The 19,389-nt window shown below is 46.0% G+C and overlaps 1 protein-coding gene across 9 annotated transcripts in view; it reads right to left on the bottom strand.

Moving 5' to 3' along the window:
- Positions 1-19,389, bottom strand: part of LOC142032716 (D-beta-hydroxybutyrate dehydrogenase, mitochondrial-like) — a 20,468-nt gene continuing 1,079 nt past the window's right edge. The window contains exons 2-6 of one of the 9 annotated variants that reach the window (XM_075031683.1): positions 16,168-16,278; positions 9,506-9,647; positions 5,320-5,472; positions 3,379-3,633; positions 1-799 (exon numbers count right to left, since the gene is read on the bottom strand). In XM_075031683.1, the coding sequence (XP_074887784.1) occupies positions 699-799; positions 3,379-3,633; positions 5,320-5,472; positions 9,506-9,647; positions 16,168-16,278 (762 nt within the window). In that variant the 3' untranslated portion in view covers positions 1-698. Of the gene's footprint in view, positions 800-1,323; positions 3,634-5,319; positions 5,473-9,505; positions 9,648-11,995; positions 12,470-16,167; positions 16,279-17,100; positions 17,956-19,389 lie in introns of those variants that run through there. The other 8 variants (XM_075031679.1, XM_075031682.1, XM_075031678.1 and 5 more) reach the window with 8 other exon arrangements.

Raw genomic sequence — 19,389 nt, forward strand, 5'->3', positions numbered from 1 at the left:
TATTACTACTGTTGTCATTTTATTAGTGTTATCATTATCATTATTAGTTTCTTCTTTTCTGTTCTATTAAACCGTTCTTATCTCAACCCACGAGTTTTACTTCTTTTCCCCATTTTCTCCCCCATCCCACTGGATGGGGGGGAGTGAGTGAGCGGCTGCGTAGTGCTTAGTTGCTGGCTGGGGTTAAACCACAACAGTAGAGAATCATGCTGATCTGAAAGGGAAAACTGAAACACTTTACAAAGGCTAAAGGATACACCAAGGAGCTGTACCATCACTGTCTTCCAAAGCATTGTGAGAAACATGCAGAAAAAGGTAGAACGCTGCCATGGACTCAGCAGTTGGCCTTGAAAAAAGCCACAGCCCCATTTGGCAGCCTAACTCCTCATAGGATACCACAGCAGCAATGAGCATAGACTTCCAGGGGATTTCACTGAACTTCCTTCTGTCTCCTCCGTCCTCTGGCTTTGAAGGTCACTGTCAAATGGAATTGAGTTTTCTTCCCTCTGTTACCAGCAAGACAACAACCTGCCCTCAATTCCTGCATTAATGCAACACTATGATGTGAAAAAGGGTCCGACTGCCTCAGGGAACAGACTTCAGAACCAAGTTTTCACCAGACACTGAATGGCAGCTAGAAGCTCAGGCTGGGAAGGGACCTGCTTGGTCATCTTGGCTTTGCTCCGCTGGCTCAGAGTTCACATGATCATCTGCACCATACAGAAACACTTGATAGTTGCTCTTCGCACACCAGCACTCTGCTCTTCTCGCTCCCAGACATCCATCCAGAGCTCCCCACCTAGGCAGAAACCAGATCAGGCACTGAGAGCCCACCTGAGCACTTCTCAGGGGTCAGATGAGGAGACTGGGGCTCATATGCTGTGAAATCCTAACCCCGACTTGGCCATGAGGTCCTTGCATGGCCTTAGACACTTCTTGGCTTGAAAGCCTCTGTTCTGTCTGTGAGAAGAGCTGATCCTTATTACCAGGCAGCTGTGGCATTTGGATTAGTTACATGCAGAGCGCTGAGGCAATGAACAACGCACAGCATCACTCTCTCAACACTGTCACTTGAGGGAAACCACATAAAACACAAACACTGACGGTGTGCATGTTTGCAGAGAGGCTTCTCCAGCTGTCTTCTGCTGATGAAATGGGTCATGCCGCCCATTCCACTCCAGGCAGTTCTCACTGATCCTCCACAGTCCCACTACCTGCTGAACCACTGTTACCTCCTTAATTACTGAGCCCAGTTAAATCCCAACCTCAGATTCAAAGGGGATGGGAAAACCAATGTAGAAATGAGCACTGGAGACACAGACATGTGCTTTACAAATGTCACAGTTTATTTTTCTCTCTGTGCAAATCAGCGCTACTTAACGTTACTCGCATTTCACAGTGCAGGGGGCAGAAGTGATTACAATACTGCTTAAGCTGCAGTTCAGTGGGATTGTTCTGGGTCCTGGATCCCAGGCAATCTCCATGTGACGATGATCTGGAATAGAAAAGAACTGCACAGCCAGCATTTCCAATAGTTGTTACTTGTAATACAATCTACCTTCACAGCATCTCCAAGGGAAGCCTGCTTTGCTCCTCAGGCATCACAGCATTCACAGCTGCATGCAGACTCCAAGCATCTACAGCCAGTGGCATATAAAAAGTTTAAGGCACCGTTTCCAAGTCAGAGCTAGCAGAGACAGATGAGGAAAGAGCAAACGATAAGCTCTTTTCATAGCCACTTAATCTCACATAGGACAAAACAGAAAAAAGTTTAGCAGTGAAAGGGAAAGCTGGTCCCTAGAGCAAGACAATAGGGTCCCAGCCTGGCCAGCAGCACTCACAGCCCACTGGCTGCTTTGCGAGCGGTCACCACTGGGACAGAGGGAACGGGGCATGAAGCCAGGCAGCACCAGCACTTGGAAAAATGACTGAAATCCCTGTATACGGCCAACAGGAAAGACCCATGGGGATACTGTGCAAAAGTAGCTCATACCAGTCATCAGGAGATTCTCTGAGGAGTCAATCATGTGTGACATGGAAATTTCATTGTGCAATATTAAAAAGAAAACAAACGCGTCACTTAAAGCACCCTTCCAGAGCTCATAGTCAGGCCACGTTGGCTGCACAGTGCCCCATCACTGTTCAAGTGCGGAGAAGATGAAACCAAAAAACTGATTTGGGAAAGCAAAAGCAGCTCCCTCACCTGCAAGAGGGACCCTAGCATGGGGCAGTGACATGAGGGAATCAGGGGGACAGCTGGACAGTGTCTGTACCACAGCTGAGTAGTTCAGGCACCAGTGCCTAAGGTAGCAGTCAGAGGAGCCAAATTTGTTTGCTACATCAGATTCAACTGTCCCACAAAACTCATTAGCAGTGGGTGGAGAGGCTACAAGTCCCAGCATCCACAGGGACCAACTGAGGGATGGCTCAGACCTCACTCATTATTAGAAGGGCTTTTCCCTGCCCAGCCTTTCCACAGTTGCTGGCTCTGACACCTCCTGGCCACAGAGCTGGGAGAGAAGAACCCTTCTTTGCAGGGATCTGAGCCCCCAAGTTAGGTAATGAGGCTGTTTAGAGGCAGTGTTGGTGTTTTCCTGAAAAGAGCAGACAGTCACAGCACAGCAGAGCTTCCTAGCAGTATCATGAAAACAATGGAAGGCTGTGACTGACCCATTTTTCAATCAAATGGAAAACTCTGCTTTTGTTTCCTATTTTAGTTTCTCCCCTTGAGATATCTCATAGCAACAGCTTTGCTCTGCTATTAGCAGCCTGTCCTTGTAAGGAAAAGCAAGAGACCATTAATGAGCCAAATTTATCACTGGGGGAACTCTGCTGACCTAATTACACTAGCCACATATCTGACCCATTATGTTAACCTTCCTCTGCCTCCTCCACAGTTAAAAGGAAAACACCTTTTAACTTTAATCAGGACAGCAGGGAATACAAAGAGCAAGAATTTGAAAAAAAAAAAAGAAAAAAGCCATGTTGTTCTCAGCATCCCACAATACAAGACTTGAAGCCATAACCCACAGTGAAAGCACATGCATCTACAGGGGAGATGCATCAGCAATGGGTGCAGACAGCCCTGAATAAGTCAACTCTAACCTGTGCATATATACGAGCACTGGACGGATGCCTGAAGGACAGCCATTTACAGAGTGGCTCCAGGGATGTAAAGCCAGTCGGCAATGGCAGTGGGCAGGTGAGTCATGACTTGCAGCCTCACCCACCAGTAGGTCTCCATGGGATTGTAACGGTTGTTTGGGCTTGGGGAAGTGAGCGCATCGGTGATGTCATTCAAGACCAGAGACATGTCCTTCAGGCCACTGTTAATGAAGGACTTCATCAGGGCCACATGGCGAGCGAAATACTCCCTACCATAGTCCTCTTGCACAGTGTCGCTGGCTCCTCTCCACAGTGCGTCAGCCTGTTTGTCGATGCTGTCTGCTGTCAGGATGCCTGTTGCTGCCACAAAGTTACTGGGCTCAATGAGGATGACTCTGACACCCCAGCGGTACATCTCCTGTCGTAGGCAGTCGGAGAAGGCTGCCACCCCAAACTTGGAAACGCAATAGCAGGAGCGAGATGGACTCGCCATCCGTCCCAACATGCTTGTGATATTCACCACACGGCCTAGAGAGAAAAGAGCAGGGAGAGACGGTGGGCCACAGAAGCAGCAGCCAGAACATCCCAGTAAAAAGGTGCCTTGTTGATTTGTAAAATCTGAATCTTGAAGAGGCACCCAAATCCCCTGTCGAGGAGCCTTTCTCTCCTGACCAAGCAAGGCTAGCCCCTGCTCTGACCTCCTCCATGGATGGTACACACACCTGCATCTGTATTAAAAAGGATTTACAAATCATACAAGACATTCCTCTCCTAATTTCCAAGTAGAAAAGTACCCAGATCTTCTGAGATGACCAGCTGTGCGCTCTCACATCAGTGTGCCCTACTCCTGCATCTTGCTAGAGAAGCGTTCAAGCTCCCAGTTAGCAGTTATGAGTTGGAAAGCACACAACAAACGCAGCGTGATGCCATACAAGCTTTCTGGTTCTTTCTGTAAGCACAACAGCTCATCTGCATCCACTCTGCCTAACACAGCTACATGCTTCTAGACCTGAGCTGGATGGCAGAGAACCAGTAGAGGTTTCTCTGAACCTGCAGCATAAGCAGCACAGCCTGCTCACTCCTGGCTGGCCAGGAGTGCCTGGAGTGCTACATGCCTAGGACAAACAGGGAGGAGACTTGATGTGCTGTGGCCTATGGGGCAGCGAAGAGCAATTGTCCTAACTTCCACCAGCAGCCCAGCCCAATTGCAGAGCTCTGGCAGCTTGTGTTAGATCATGCACTGCCTAGGGGCAGTGACAGCAGTGGTCACTCCTCTGTGGGTGGTTCTGTCCTTCCCCAAGACAAGATGTATGCAGTTACGTTTTCAGATGCACTTACAAACAGGTCCTTGAAATCTCACCAGCTATTTTTACAGTGAGGATTTTCACAGCCGTGGAGCATGACACCCTTCTGCAGCTTGAAATTTTAGCTGAGAAACAAGTGGGTGGCTCTGCTCTCTCATTACAGACCTAAGCGCAGCTTGGAGGGACTGTGAGAACCACCTGCTAACCTGATGGGTAAGCTACCTTTTGTAGTGAGATGGGGCTTGTTTAGTGGGTACTTGCTTTCTGGAAATGGTATCTGAGCAATCTTCTCAATATAACCCCTTTCTGTCCTCACAGAACACACAGCTGTGCCAACATTCTCCCACACGTGCTAAAGAAAGCTCTTCAGAGTTCTGCTAATACATATCTTTTTTTTTATTTTTAATATAATAGAAAGACTTTTGATAATAATGTTGTCTTGTAAGATATCTAAAATGGCTGTTATTGACTCTCATTTATTCCACCACTACCACTCTGCAATCATCTGTGAATTGAATAACATGAAGGGAGAAGATTCAGTTATCCAAACATAAGCACTTGGTGGACTCTGGAAGCCAGGATTATCTTGTCTGGGCTCCGGTCACTTTTTCTAAAGGTGGCCTGGAGTCCTGGGTCATATCTGCCAGCACTGCACAAAGGTCTCTGATATCCTGGGATGTTTAAGATAGCACCTACTGTGTAGGTGCCTGGACTGCCCCAAGGGTGGCCTGTACTACCAAATGCTTACACAGCATGTTGAACCCTGCTGTCTAGTTTGTCTGCATGCCTCAGACACCCTCGTTGAACTGCACAGGCATTCCTTGAAGCACAGTCCAAGTCATGATTTTTAGCTACATCTCTTTGCTGTGCTGCAAAAGCTCCAAGTCTTGCTACACTGCCCAGCATGTACCTTTAGCTCTGCGAATGAGGGGCAGAAAAGCCTTCGTCACCCTCACTGTGCCCCACAGGTTGATATCTGCCACCTTCTTGTAGTTGTCTAAACTTGAAAATTCCACCTCTCCAAAGGTCGAGATGCCAGCATTGTTCACCAGGCCCCACAGACCTGCCAACAAACACATGGTTAAAGAGTGGAAGGAGGAAGAGTGTCGCAGAGAAGCGGCTTTCCTCATTGTTCAAAGTAACCCAACCCCTTGACAAAGAACTGGGCGCTTTTGTAGAAAAAAGTTGTAGAGAAAAGCACAGCAAGCAGATGAAATACACTCTTGGCATACCAGAAGCGAAGCCAGTGGGGCTTGTTTGGAGCACCAGGGAGAGTGATGGGGTCACACAAGCATTGTCTCCCTGAATGTCTCCTCTAAGGTCAAATGCTGTCCTGAGGCTTTGTATGGCTGGATCTGGCTGACCCTTTTTTGTGATTCCTGTTGGTCCCAGGTTTCTATTCACTCAGTGACTTTATCATGGCTTTTGCAATTTGGAGAGGGCTGGACTTTCCCTCAATTTCAAAAAAAAAAAAAAAAGAAGGAAAATTATTACCTTGGAGTTCTAAATCCCCTTCACAATTCTGATTCCCTGTTTTGGAGAGTGCATGGTGTTGATCTGCAGGTTCATGGCCCAGTTAACAGCTGCTGTATTTTAGTTCAGGTATTTTGTTTCCCTCAATCCTAACTCTAGCAGAAGATGGCAAACTTACAAACAACCTTTAAAACTACTAGAATTTAAAAATGAACGTCTTCTATGCCTGCAGTCCTGTCAAAATTAAACTGACTGTGCTTACCAACAGCTTCTGCACTGAGCCCCTTACATGTCACTGAGGACTTGACCCTTTGAAGCAATTACCGCAGGAGTCCCAGTGGCAAACATTTGTAGGACTGAGTCCATACTTTGTGAATTTGTTGAAGCATAGGACTATGCAGCCATAAACTGCAGGAGGAACAAACAGAAGAGCTGAAACAAGGTAACAGAGTTGCTCCTCATTAGACATCCTGCCATAGCCATGGTTATTTTTCGCTGTGTAAGTACCCAGTTGGAGTTGGGGCCCCTTTCAACGCCCTCACCTTCCTCTTACCACCAAGAACACACATGGGGCTAAGGAGAAGTATTCACGTGCAGGGAGCTCTGACATTGCTTATCAAAAGCACCCACGTCATGCCACCCTGTTGATAAAACTTATCAAGCTCTTTCTCTAAACTCTTTGGGCTGTTTGCCCTCCCTCTGCTCCATAGCTTCCCTGCCCTGATGTATGAGTCTTGTAATAATTTCCAGCCTATATTTATTCATGGTTGGATAGTAACCACATATTGTACCAAACACAGCCCCCTAAGCAAATTGCAATATTCTACCATTGCCCAATAAATACCAATGGAATTTATACTCCTGGTGCACTTAAAAACACCAACACACCCTTGCTAGACTGGCTCTCTACTCACACCAGCCCTAGTAACACTGCCCCATTCCCAGCTAAGTTCATCCTTCCTGAAGGCTGTTGACCAGCCATGTATAGCAGACCAGAGAAGGTCACATCCTACCCTGTGATAACAGTTCATTAACCATTCCCTCATGGTCTGTCCCAGAATGGATTTGCCTATTACAGCTGCCACCATTCCCGCATCTCACAGCTCTCACACAGTGATCCCAACACCCCTTTTGCCCTGCACACCTGTCTCGGACAGACAGTGGTGAACATTGCTCCAGTTCACTGGCCTGCAGCTCTATCCTCCTCCAGAACAACCCTTTCCCGACCCCCACCAGGTCACTGGAATAACAGCTAAACCATGCCCTGAAGCAAAAGCCAAGAAAACATCTTGCTCACCTATCCTTACTTCTGTTTTTATTAATTCAAGTTTCTAAATGCTGCAGTCAGGTAGTTCTACTCCTCCTCTGCCCAAGATCCCCTGCCTGTCACTTCTGCGCTTACTGAAGCTGCCAGCTTTAATGAATCAAGATAACTCTGAAATTCACACTCAACTGGCAGCCAGCACAGCATCTCAGCCTGAATGGGGTCCCCTGTGCTGCTGCAAAGCTGGCTCTAATCGCCAACAAAAGGACCAAGGAAACAGGGCATCTGATGGTGTAATTTCACCAGTAACATGAAGCTATGCAGAGCAAATTTGGAAGGGATTTACCAAAGACCACAAAAGACTTAAACTGTCAGTCCCAAACTAACCTCTACAGAGTATTCCTGATCCTAAATTTCTCTACAACAACTTCCCATTTCTTGGGTTACGAGGTTAGATTCAGGGGTGTTTATGAACACATTATTTACAATCATTCATTCTTGGAATTTCATTGCTCACTGATCAGGTCAGTTACATACAGAACAAAGTGCTGATAGGTACCTGGTCACAGGCTGTTTGTTTGCTGGACAGCGGTGTGTTTATTGAGAACAGCCTTATCACTATTATTTGTTTAGTGTCAACAGTACAGTGGGAACTGCTTGAAAACAAACAGGGGCACTCCTATCGAAATGAGTTTAGCCTTATGTACACAGCACAGGGAGAAGAGGTATAAATGTGCAGTGCAAGAACTGTTCTGCACTAGCTCCTCTGGAGCCACACTCAGTGTGCAATAAGCACCTCTGTGCGAGGCTCCTCAGTCTCAATGGTCTCTACTTTCCAGCACTTATTTACTGAGTACTATTTAATCACAAGCCCCAAACCTCAGTCACACTGATGGACCTAAAAAGAAGCCTTTGCTGCTTTGCACACTGTGCTGGAGCAAACAACTACAGAATAAGGCTCAAGAGCAGGAGGAACCAGTCCAACTTGCTGATCAAGGATGCAAGACTTCTCTGTCCCTGCTACACACACGGTTTTGCAAACACTGCTGCATTTATAGAAGCAACAGAGCTTCTCCCTTACAAGCTTTCACTCAGTGGAAAATGGCTCCGTGCCACCACTGCTGTTGCTGGGCTCTTCAGGAAAGGCTTGAGAAGCTGTGAAATGTGATGAGGGCTGGGCGATTATGTAGGAAGAAAAATCATGCAGAGAGAACATGTGTGGGATCAGAGCTTGTACGTAACTCTGTCGCACTTCATATGCTTGTTTTAGGAGGAAGGGTGTGCTCATGTAATTTGCATGAAGATTAGAGCTATTGTTATTTACTAGCTTTATACTTGCTGTGAACAAAGACAGGCCCATGACAGTCTCATCCAAGCTTCAAGAGGAGCTACCACCCTCCAGCCACACAACCCTTAAGTCCTGGAGCCACAGATGTGAAACTTCAGTCCACCCTCAGCCTGGGTCTACAGCTGTCCAGCTTGCTACTTGCACAGAGGCTGCAGAGAAACCTACAGAGGGCAAGAAGCCTCACAACCTCACCACATGGGAAGAGGTTAGGTGGTGTCACACCAGGCTCCAACTGTAAGCTCACATCCCACTGTCAAACCACTGCCAAGAAGGAAAGAAGCACGCAGAAGAGAATCCTATCTTCTTTCACATGCTCTTAGGATCCATGAATTGGACTTGCACTTAAGGTGGCATGTGGGTTAAGGTGGTCTATGCCAAGCCCACCCTGGATCCTGCCTCACACCACCTCTGGGACGCTGCATGGCAAACTGAAAGCATGGATCAACCTGGCTGAAGAATAATCCAGGTTTGGGGGCAGGTCAGTTTTGTGCTCCAGCTCACTACTCAGTTACACAAACAGGTTGTACCAGCACAGCAGAGGGGACAGCAGTAAGCAGACAGGGCCCGTCACCTCTTTACTAGCAGGGTCGCTACAGAAAGGTCTGTGTGAGCCAGGCTGCAGCAGGAGCACCAGGAGGGGATCAGGCTCCGGCCATCCTATGCCCTTCACAGACACTCCAGGAGAAAAACACAGGCTCTTGTGGGCTTGCTGCCACTCATCCCTTTTTACGGGATGTAGAGTTAGAGCCTAATCCTCCAGCCAGTCTTGGTCTCTTTCCATGTGGCTGGCACATCAACAGCAAGACAATTGTCCTCAATTCTCCTCACAGCACTGCCTGACTGCCAGCCACACACTATCACAGGCCTCCAGGCTTGTTAACCCTCTTTTGGTGGTGCAGAGAGGGCCAAGAGCATGGCCTGCTCTGTAGGAGGGATTCTGTGAGCAAAGAGCCAGCTCTGCTGGAAATGCAAAGAGCCAGCTCTGCTGGAAATGCAAAGATCCCCACATACCTTCCTCTGGCTCCTTCAGTGTCCTCTTCACAAAATCCACAGCCTGAGCCACCTCCTGGTCACTGCACACATCCATCTGTAGCACTTTCATGCGATCTGACTTCATGTTCTTCAGCTCCCTGGCTCCGTCTCCATTCTCGTCCTGTTCAGCAGCAAAGAAAGATGTCCCGCTAAGACGGACAAGGAACAGTAATGCAGCTTGGGGCCAGGCACGTTCACATGGACAGGAAATAGAATCTATTGAAATTGCACACAGAAGTGTAAACCTGGTGCACAAATATGCACGAGCCACACAAACCAGCATGCAATCCACAGCCGTCTTCCTATTCCCTCCAGCACAGCTCCTATATCTGCATCAGTGACCCACTGCTCTGAAGGGCCACAAAGCCCCTGCTATTAGCTCCTCGGATGAAGGGTTTCACATCTGTAACACTGTGAAATACTGTGCCAGCCTGGGATAACCGTGGGTGACTCTCCGCTGCCTCAGTCTCCATAATCTGCAGGTAACATAGCAAACACTTCTGCAGAAAACAGAATCAGATTTTCCAGACTTAAAACCAAAAGGCTAATTAGGCACTGTACTCACATCATCCCAAAATATCACCTGGCTTCTAATGAAATAGTATTGTCAGACCACTTTGAAAACAAGACAGCAGGGACACCTTTGGCATGCCTAACAACAAATAGTCTGACACTACAAGATACAGTAGGAAACATTTACAGCTGAACCTATATAATAATATTTTGCTCTTGCTACACAGCGGAACAGCATGCACAGGAATACGTGTACAGCGGAGGTCTGCCACACAACGACAAGATTACAGACATAAGGCATGAAAGGAGGAGATTCTGGCTAAGGAAGCAAGAACAAGTTTTTGGTTTTGTTTTTCTTCCACACTATAGGTAATAAGAACACGATGGCTCTGCTTTCCTTTCCACCCTTTTCCTTTCTCCCCCCGCCTCCCTGCTATCATTAGAGATTCTGTTACTGTTGTGGGGTTTTTTGTGTAGTCAAACATAAACACAGCTCAAATTCCAAATTTTACCTGGTTACTTCCAGACAAGATTGCTGCCTAAGCCTTACAGCCTTGTTCAGGTGGTAAATAAAAAATAAAAGTGAAAAGAGCACAGATTTGCCATGCACACAGCAGGCTCAAGATTTAATTCACCAAACTACTCCCTGAATCACAGGCTCTGCCTCCTTAGGGAGGAAGAAGTTATGAATTAGTGAGTCACCATGCCTGGCTGCCACTCTTCCTTTAGCACTTGATACCAACTCCCACAGCCCAAGGGCAAACAAGGTGAGCAACCCTCCCACAGTCACCTGCTCAGCTGCCTCTGTAGCCAGGCTGAGGTAAAAAACATGTAACCACTTAGTTTTTCTATACATATCTCAAGCTATTTAATTAATATAGTATACAACATTTTACCTCCACCTTCAGCCCAGTGAACAATGACATGTAATGAAGGAAAAGAATTGAAATGTTCATCACAGCCATGAGCAAAACAAGGTAGTTCTCTTAAAAATCAATATATAGTTACACCAGCATTATGACAATACTAGGAATGAGTTGCTGGCCCCATGGCTGCATATCATTTCACCACTGACTTATTTCCAGGTATCACAAAAACAGCAAATAAAGACTTGAAGCTTTTCTAATGCACATCAAACACAGTGACATGCTGTGTCTAGCCCTCTTATCTAGCCACAAAAAGAATCTCTGAATGTGGCGTTACAAGTAGTTAATAACATAGTCACCAAAACACTATATTCCCTTTGAAACAGGTGAGGGTTGTGCAATGCCTCACTATGTTTCTGGCAGATGCTCTTGCGAGTTATACAAAGCAACTTTCAGCTACTTAACAGTGACTAAAGTGGAGCTAATTCAGCTTGTAAAGAGAGAGATTTACTGTATCTGTATAGAAACAAAAACTTAACTATATCTGTACTCAAGTACCAGCTGTCATTTCAGAGCACTGAAAACGCTTTTCCCTCATGTTTTTTAATCTTTCATAATCCTCATAAACTAAGTAAGAAATATTTCCACTGTTTTTTTGAGAAACAAAGTCATAGGCCAGCAACTTAAAATTCCAGTATAAATGGTTTGTATTATTCATATTGATATGAATTGTACCCTATCATCAATGCAACTCAATCTGCAAAGTTACCTTCCCAGCTACAATTTATTCACTGTAGACAAAACATATTGATTTTGGAAGACTGACTTCAACGTGCAGTATCAACTGGAACCACTTTTCACAGTTGCAGACACCACCTCAGCCACTATTTAACTGTAAAACAAATTGCTTAACTCTTATGCCCAGAAAACCTCTTCACAAATGAAGCAGCCATGTATTTTTATAGAAAGAAGTGAACATCATCTTATGTTCTGTGGTCTTCAGGGGCTGTAAGCACGTTCCCTGTTCAGATACCCACATGGTACTTCCCCCTTGTTTTTTAAATGGTAGATTTGCTGGCTGGGAAAATACCTGGAGGCGTTCCCATGGCAGCAGCCAGGCTGTCCTCTCTGGGATGGCCTTCATGGCCTTGGGACTCACCAGCAGGAGCCATACAGCAGCGTGAGTCAAGAGAGGTCCTGGCAGCAATGGTCCAACTGCTCCTGCAAAACCTCTCTCCCCCTCCCTTTGCTATCACTTTTTTTTTTTTGTCTGATCTTTGTCCTCTCAAGAGACTCTCCCAGCTTCCTTTTCCCAGTTTCATCAGCATTGAAAGCTGCCCTGCTCCAGCCCAGCCTGCTGCCCAAGTACTCTCCAGAGAGGCCCTCAGTGGGACTTTGCTGTTTCCTCCCAGCTATCTCACTTCCCCCGGTTATCCTGCCCTCGCAGCCCTGCGCGGCTCTGGCTGCCCACCCCACCCTCTGCCTAGCAGGGGCTGCTTCTGGGCAGGGAGCCCAACAGCCACACGAGCCCTCTCCACCGAGCAGAGGAGCTTTCCTTGCTCCACTCCCCTGCTCTGGTTTGGAGGATCCCAATGCAGCTGGTGCTGAAGGACAGGCAGGTCACACAGGGGCTTGTTAGCAAAGAGCTCTCCTATAATGGACCGAGCCACAGCTTCTTCCCAGGGAAGTTCGTGGGATTCAGGATTAGGTCCTGGCAAGCGCTTGGGCACCTGCAGTGAGATGTCAGTGGGAATCAGGAAGCCATGAACACAATGCTGAACACCCGTGGATCTGGCTGGCTTACTCCATCTGCACCAGTTCCCCCCAACCCCGCTGCTGCCTATCCACCCACTCCCTTCCTGCGCTTCCTGGGCAGAACACGTCACATCATACTCGTCATTACTGGGTTCCACCCAATTGATTTCAGACTCCATCCTATCTACCAGGATCATTTTGAACCCTATTCCCCAAATGGCCTGCAATCCTCCCTGCTTGGCACCATACACATTTCTTTCCAAGTGAACTCTCTATTCCAGGGGCCACTTCCAAGAAAATTTCCCTGGGACTGAAGAGGAGTCACAGGCTTAGAGCACAAATTTGCTCATGAGACTATCATGAGGGCTTGTGTCAAAACCCTTATTCAGGATGCATTTATTCCTTCCCCTTTAACCACTCTGCTGCTCAGCCAGAATGAGATTAGACTGATATGGCACAGTCTGTTCCATGTAAACTTATACAGTGTCTATCACGCTATGATCTAGACATTTGTAAAATTGACATATCAGTGTGTTGCAATTTCATCTAGCGCACCAAAGGCGAGCTGCCTGGCTGTCAGTTCCAGAGGTCTGTCTGCTTTGGGAAGGGATGTACAATATCTGCTCTCTTCCAGCCTTATGGAAATCCCCCGGCCTCCAAGTGCTCCTGAAAATATCGCCCATGGGGCAGAAATCACAATGGCTCATCCTTTAAATGCTCTTCAGTACATTTATGTCAGCCCTGGTGAACTTGAACATACCCATTTATGTAAACGTTCCCTGTTCCTTCTCTTTTCTTGCCTGCAGTCCTCACGAAAACTGCTGGCAGTAGGCATCTGAAAATAATTTATGCTTTTTTTTCAGTAAGATCAAAGAAAATAAGACAATTATTATTTCAACTTTTTCTGTACTTTCTACTTCTCAGGTTATTTTGTAATCAATTTCTGTGTGTCTTTCCATCTTAACCCTAATATATTAACAGAAACTTTCTCTGTGGACTCACATGTCCTTGCTAAATGAAATCCCTTTTGCACTTGATCCTCTCCAGTTCTATCCCAGCCTGTCTGCAGTATTCTTGTTATTCTTGTAACTTTATTTTTGACTGTCTGATCCTTAAGAAGCTCCTGATGCACCTGACAGTGTACCATCTTGTATTTAATGCAAGAGCTTTCAGTGGTGGTTAGTACATCAGGGATCCTTTAATTCTCTGTATAAAAGCATGCAAGTAAGTGATGATGGTGTAACTATGTGTGAACTAATAGCCTGGCATCTGCTCTATGACAACTGTCCCCATACCTGCTCTGACCCTGCAGTGACCCTACAGCAGCTCACACTTCTCTCTTGACAGGGTAAGTTTCCTTGCATTTGTCATGAGCATTTAATGCACATTGCCAGTTACCAGAGGGTAGCTGCATCCTTAGGCACACTGCCTGTGCACTCCTTCACCTATCAGCAATAATCACTTATATGCTCATATTTTGTTCTTCACAAGTGATCTGACCTAACAGCTCCCTGCCTTCACTGGTGTTTCCTGCTTCTTTTGGATCCATCATCCTTTTCTGTAGTCACTATATGCTTCCTTTTCTCGGAGCAGTCAGCTCTAGATTTATAACCATTTTCATCCCATGTCCATTACTACCATTAGGATTTCAGTAAGCTCCTGCTCATCAAATTCTAAATTACTAGGCTATTATCTCCCTCAACTGTCTAAAACACGAGGCTGTTCAACATGTGGATGCTGGCTGTCCCAAGAATCCTAGAAAGCATTTGGCTGTAACATTTTTGCAACAGCTATCCAGGTAACTGTGTTACCACCAGACTCTATCCTTCAGATGCACCTAACAGCAGATAAGACAACACTAACAACCTGGGGGGAAGGAACCCCAAGTAAAATCCTGGGGCTCTGTGTCTGGGTCTCCTGAAAATTTATTAGCACACAGAACAAGAAAAAAAAAGTCACATTCTCCCACTCTAGCCCTTCATGCTCAAGTGCTCAGTTAATCTCCTGAAAGGCACCTGCAGATCAACTATGACTGCCAATGCATTTTCCACTTCCACACAGAGTACAAGTATGGAAACACAAAAGTTTTGGCTCAGAGTAAGAAGTTGCTGAGCCAGATCAGAGGGGATGCTGGGAGCTGCCCAACCATTCTGGGACAGGTAATATAATCTGTGATTGAAAAGTAATATATAGTTTTTTCATCAATAATACAAGCAAGCAGGGCTCACTTCAGGAGCATTTAGTTTCTTCATGTGGCTTCAAATAGAGTCTGGCCCCCTCTGCTCAGCACTAGCGTGCTGCCTTCTGAACAGCCTCTCAGACCACCCTATCTCCCCTCTCCTTTCTATTCCCTACACCTGCTGCTCCTGCAAAGTGAGTGCCTGACTTGCTATCACCACAGAGACAAGCATCCCAAAGCAGTGTATGACATGATTACTGAAGGATTTAGAGCCTCCACATGGAAATTTCCAAATAGTGGCAATTTTCCAACAGGACTCTCTTGTTCTCAAGTTACACAATATGTCAGCTGATAATAACCTTCCCTTCTGGTGTGGTGGAAGAACGTAACCTCCGCTGAGATCACACAGGCAACGAGGCCCACCTTTTTTTGTTTGTTCTCCACACTACTCAAGAATCTGTAGTCATCACTCACTGAGCACCTATGCTAAAATGGCCATCTTCAAACAGAGAAACAAGTGGGTATGAACTGATTTTGAACAATTCAGGTCAGAAATTACATGAGTTTTGACTATCAAAACAGCAGAAAAGCATTGTAAGGGTAAACCCCAGCTGAGCTGGAAGTGGAGCTGGCCCAGTTTATAAAGAGGATTACACAACACTGTTACCTACAAGAGCAGGGACTGGTGTGATGGGTCTGCAACCCCTTCTGATTCAGTGTGCCTAAACTGATCTCTTACAACAAGTAATTCCATCTGCCAAACACAGGTGACAGAGGGTGAGACCTACAGATATCAGAAAGGTACATTAAACTTGTTTATTCAGCTATCCAGAAACTGAATAGCTTCCACAGAAGCTGTACAAGTGCAGTTAGAAGACACTTTGGAAACAGAACCTGAACAAGGCAGGAGAGGCAGCTTGGAGATGTTTGAGGAAAGTGTCCTCAAAGGAAAGCGACAAAACAAAAGACAGTAACAGACATGCCAAGGAAGACAAAAAGTCACAGTGCCACAGTAATCCTGGACTATCAGATTTTTTCAGTGTGTTGCGGTATTGCTGAGAGGTTTCCAGCAGTGAACAGTGCACTACTGTGCAAGGTGCTGTACAGACATGCAGTTGACAGACAGTCCCTGCCCTAAAGAGCTCAGAATTACAGGAATGACAAGATGCAACAGGCAGATGAAGCAATGGAAGATGTAACGATCCCTGCCCACTGCACTTCCCTCGGGTCTTGGACTAGGGTAAATGAAGGCTGCAGATGAAGATGCTGTCAATTGAGAAGCATTTTCCTCCAACCGGAGAAGAATTTTGATCAATATTACTACTCACCATGAGCAAGCATCCAGCAAAAACAGTAAATCCCTTTGCGTGAAGCCGTTTTGCCAAGGCATGTCCAAAACCTTTGTCGCAGCCTGTTATTAGCACTGCCTTCCCTTCAGCCTGTGTGGGGAAAGGCAGTAATACGGTATCAGATATTGCAATGCTGCATGCACCACCAGCACCCAGCAACATAGCACAGGAGCAGCTTGCAGCCCTGCAGTCAGGGCCAGCCAGTGTTTAGGAGGTACGATTCCAGCTGAAAGTCACAGTGGCCATGTACCTGTCTGCACATTAACCCGACCGCAGCCTAAACCCATCAATTTCAGTGGAGCTTCTGCTGGGTCAACCAGCGTAAATGAGGTGACAAGATTCCTGTATAGAAACACAACCAGCTCCCAACTACTGCGAAACCCTAAATTTATTCAATTGCTGGTCTGTAATGATTTGTGTTGCCTTGATACCTGAGCTAGAACAGTAACGCTTTCTTTCAAGGATCAATGGCCAAAGCAGAACAAAAACATTTCAAAAGAAGTTAGTGATCCTCCAGCTCACAGGCATTGTAGAAAAAGCAGCATAGAAAACATCCAAATGATAGTATGTCACCAGCTTGACCTGTACAGCAGCTCTTTTAACTGCAGAGTGACTCTCTATTGTCTGTTCCCCACCTACTCCCACTCTATGCAGTACTTTCCGTGCTGTATTTTAGCACGGAGGAATGTGACTACAGGTTAGGGTTTCCTTCTGAAACACTGCAGTCTTAACAGGAACAACTTATCAAATCCTACAGTTCTCTCCTACATTATTATTATCTTTTGACTGACAGAAAAATTGAGAGAGAAGATTTGATACTCCATCTGGTATGACACAACAGGCTTGTGACAGATCTGAAAACAGAATACCAAACCCTGAAGAGAAGTCTGTAGCGAAACACTGCCCATTCACCTTCTTTCTTTGCTTGAAAGCCATCTCTCCCCTGCTCTCCTCACCACAGCTGTGCAGCAATGAACTCCTAATGCTTAACCCAACTAGCAGGCACCCAGCTGCAGCGCTGCACACTGCTCCAAACTGAAACCATATCTGTGAGGCAATAACGCCATATAGTAATAAAGATCTAGAGAATGCAATAAGGAAGTGAGGTCACTTCCATCTCTGTGGAGATATCTGCAACTAATACTCCCTGTTCCTGTATTAACAATAGCTGGAATATGAACATTTGTATTTTATACTACTTATGTATGAATTGCACTGGCTTGTCCAGCCACTTTTTCCAGACAGAAATGGGGCAATCACCAATGCTCTCTGATCTCGTTTTGCTGACACGCACGGTAGGGAAATGGCAACAAGGAATAATTGCAGGGTGATAGTGATCAGAGCATTACTGTACAAACACAAGATGACTCTAAGCAGAGAGCAACAGGCAAATAAGCTACACCCTGTCCTGTCCTGTAACTCATGTTGAAGTTATTGCTTTCAAAGAGGAGTCATGATCTGAAGTTGAAATGAAAACTGATCAAAAGTCTATCTTGCATTTATCATACAAACACTCACATTAACACTGATTCCTACACTCAAAGAGCACCCAGCTACAGACTAGCTCTACGAAAGCTCTGAAGGCAGCTACAGCTAAAGGACAAAAGATAAGTGAGAATTAAATATACAGTGCTCAGTCTTAATTTACAATGGCACGAATCCAAGAAAGATGAAGATCAAGTAAGAACCAGATCACAGAATTTGCCACAGTTACCTCCCAGAATAATTCAGCAAGCTGGCCCATAGAAAAGAAAGATTTGACTTTTTTTCTCTGCCTCACCCCCCTAGACCCTTTGCCTCTATATCCTGAAAACAGAGGACTTCCCAAAAGAGCAGGAACTGCGCAGGAGATAAGGACTTGCAATCACTTCCAGAATCCGTGGCAGGCAAAGAAGATACCCCATCCTCAACCATCATTAGCTCCTTCATCAGCCAGTCTGATGAGGACAGAGCTCAGCTGCAGGAAATAAAAGCAAATGGCTGGGCTGCCTTCCTGTGTGCATCTAGTTTTAGCTCTCAGCAGCTGTTTTGCTTTCTCTGGTTAAAAAAAATCCCACCAAAATGTAGACAGAAAGGAAGAGGTTTAAAAATCCTCTCAGCTGTCTATAATGGGGAGAAAAGTGAGGAACAACTTACAATATGAGAAAGTTCCTGTGATTATTTGCTAACTGTTTGCTATTGCCCTAATTGCTGGTAATAAAACATGTGACTACAGCAGCATGGTTCACAACAGACTGAGGCCCCAGCAGTGCTAAGCATGCAAAAACCCAAGGTATGTATCAGATCTCACATCTGTAGCTGCCCCCATTTTTGTGCCATGCCTGGTCGACAAAGAGCTCCCAGGGATGAGAACAGGGAGTGATCCCATTCCCAGCCAAAAAGATCCTATTCCCAGAAATCCTCTGAACAGGGAAAAGCCTGATCTTCCTTATCTTTCGGAAGTCCCAAGATTAAGGCCTAATGGGCCTCATTCCCAGAGTCTGATAAGGTCAGTCTGCAGCTTAGAGTTTGACACAATGCTGAGACAGGCAGAGAGGACTAGCTATCACCTCTCTAGCAGGCAGCACGGTGACCTTAATCATCGTTCTGAGGAATTTCAGGTGCCTCACTCACTAACAGTCACACTGTGCTCTCAGGAAATACTGCACAGGAGAGGCACTCGCGTACACTGCTGCCAGGGCACCTGAGACCTGCTAAGGGTGCAGAATAACTTCTTGTTCTGGAGGTGCTGTTGTGGGATCTGGGCAGGGTAACGCTGTCTGTATCCTTGCCGTGTGATCCACAGCACTGTAATACACCTTCCACACCATTCAAACAACCCCAGTGAGGCAGCCCAACTTTAACCTGCAGCCAGCTCAGGTGCGCACACCTCACTAGTTTTCTTGCTGAGATACGATCGCTTTGTTAAATAGTAGAATTTATTTTACTCATGCAGATGATCTTTCAAAATTATACACATTTATTGGAAAAGAGGGTAAGGAAAGTGAAGCTACCTTGTCAGCCTCAGTCTCTCTGGACAATGAGGGAACCCACCATGCTTGCCTAGACTTTATCTTCTTCTACTGTGTCGCTTGTTTCCTGCATCCTGTTCCCTTTTATGCCCTCCCCAACTATCCACTTATTATCAAACAGATTAATTTGAAGACGAGAGCAGTTACACAGTAAACTCGCTTGTTCCCTTGTTTCCAGAGTCAGCAAGTT

Source organism: Buteo buteo, chromosome 7 (assembly GCF_964188355.1).
Source record: "Buteo buteo chromosome 7, bButBut1.hap1.1, whole genome shotgun sequence".
Taxonomy (NCBI): Eukaryota; Metazoa; Chordata; class Aves; order Accipitriformes; family Accipitridae; genus Buteo; species Buteo buteo.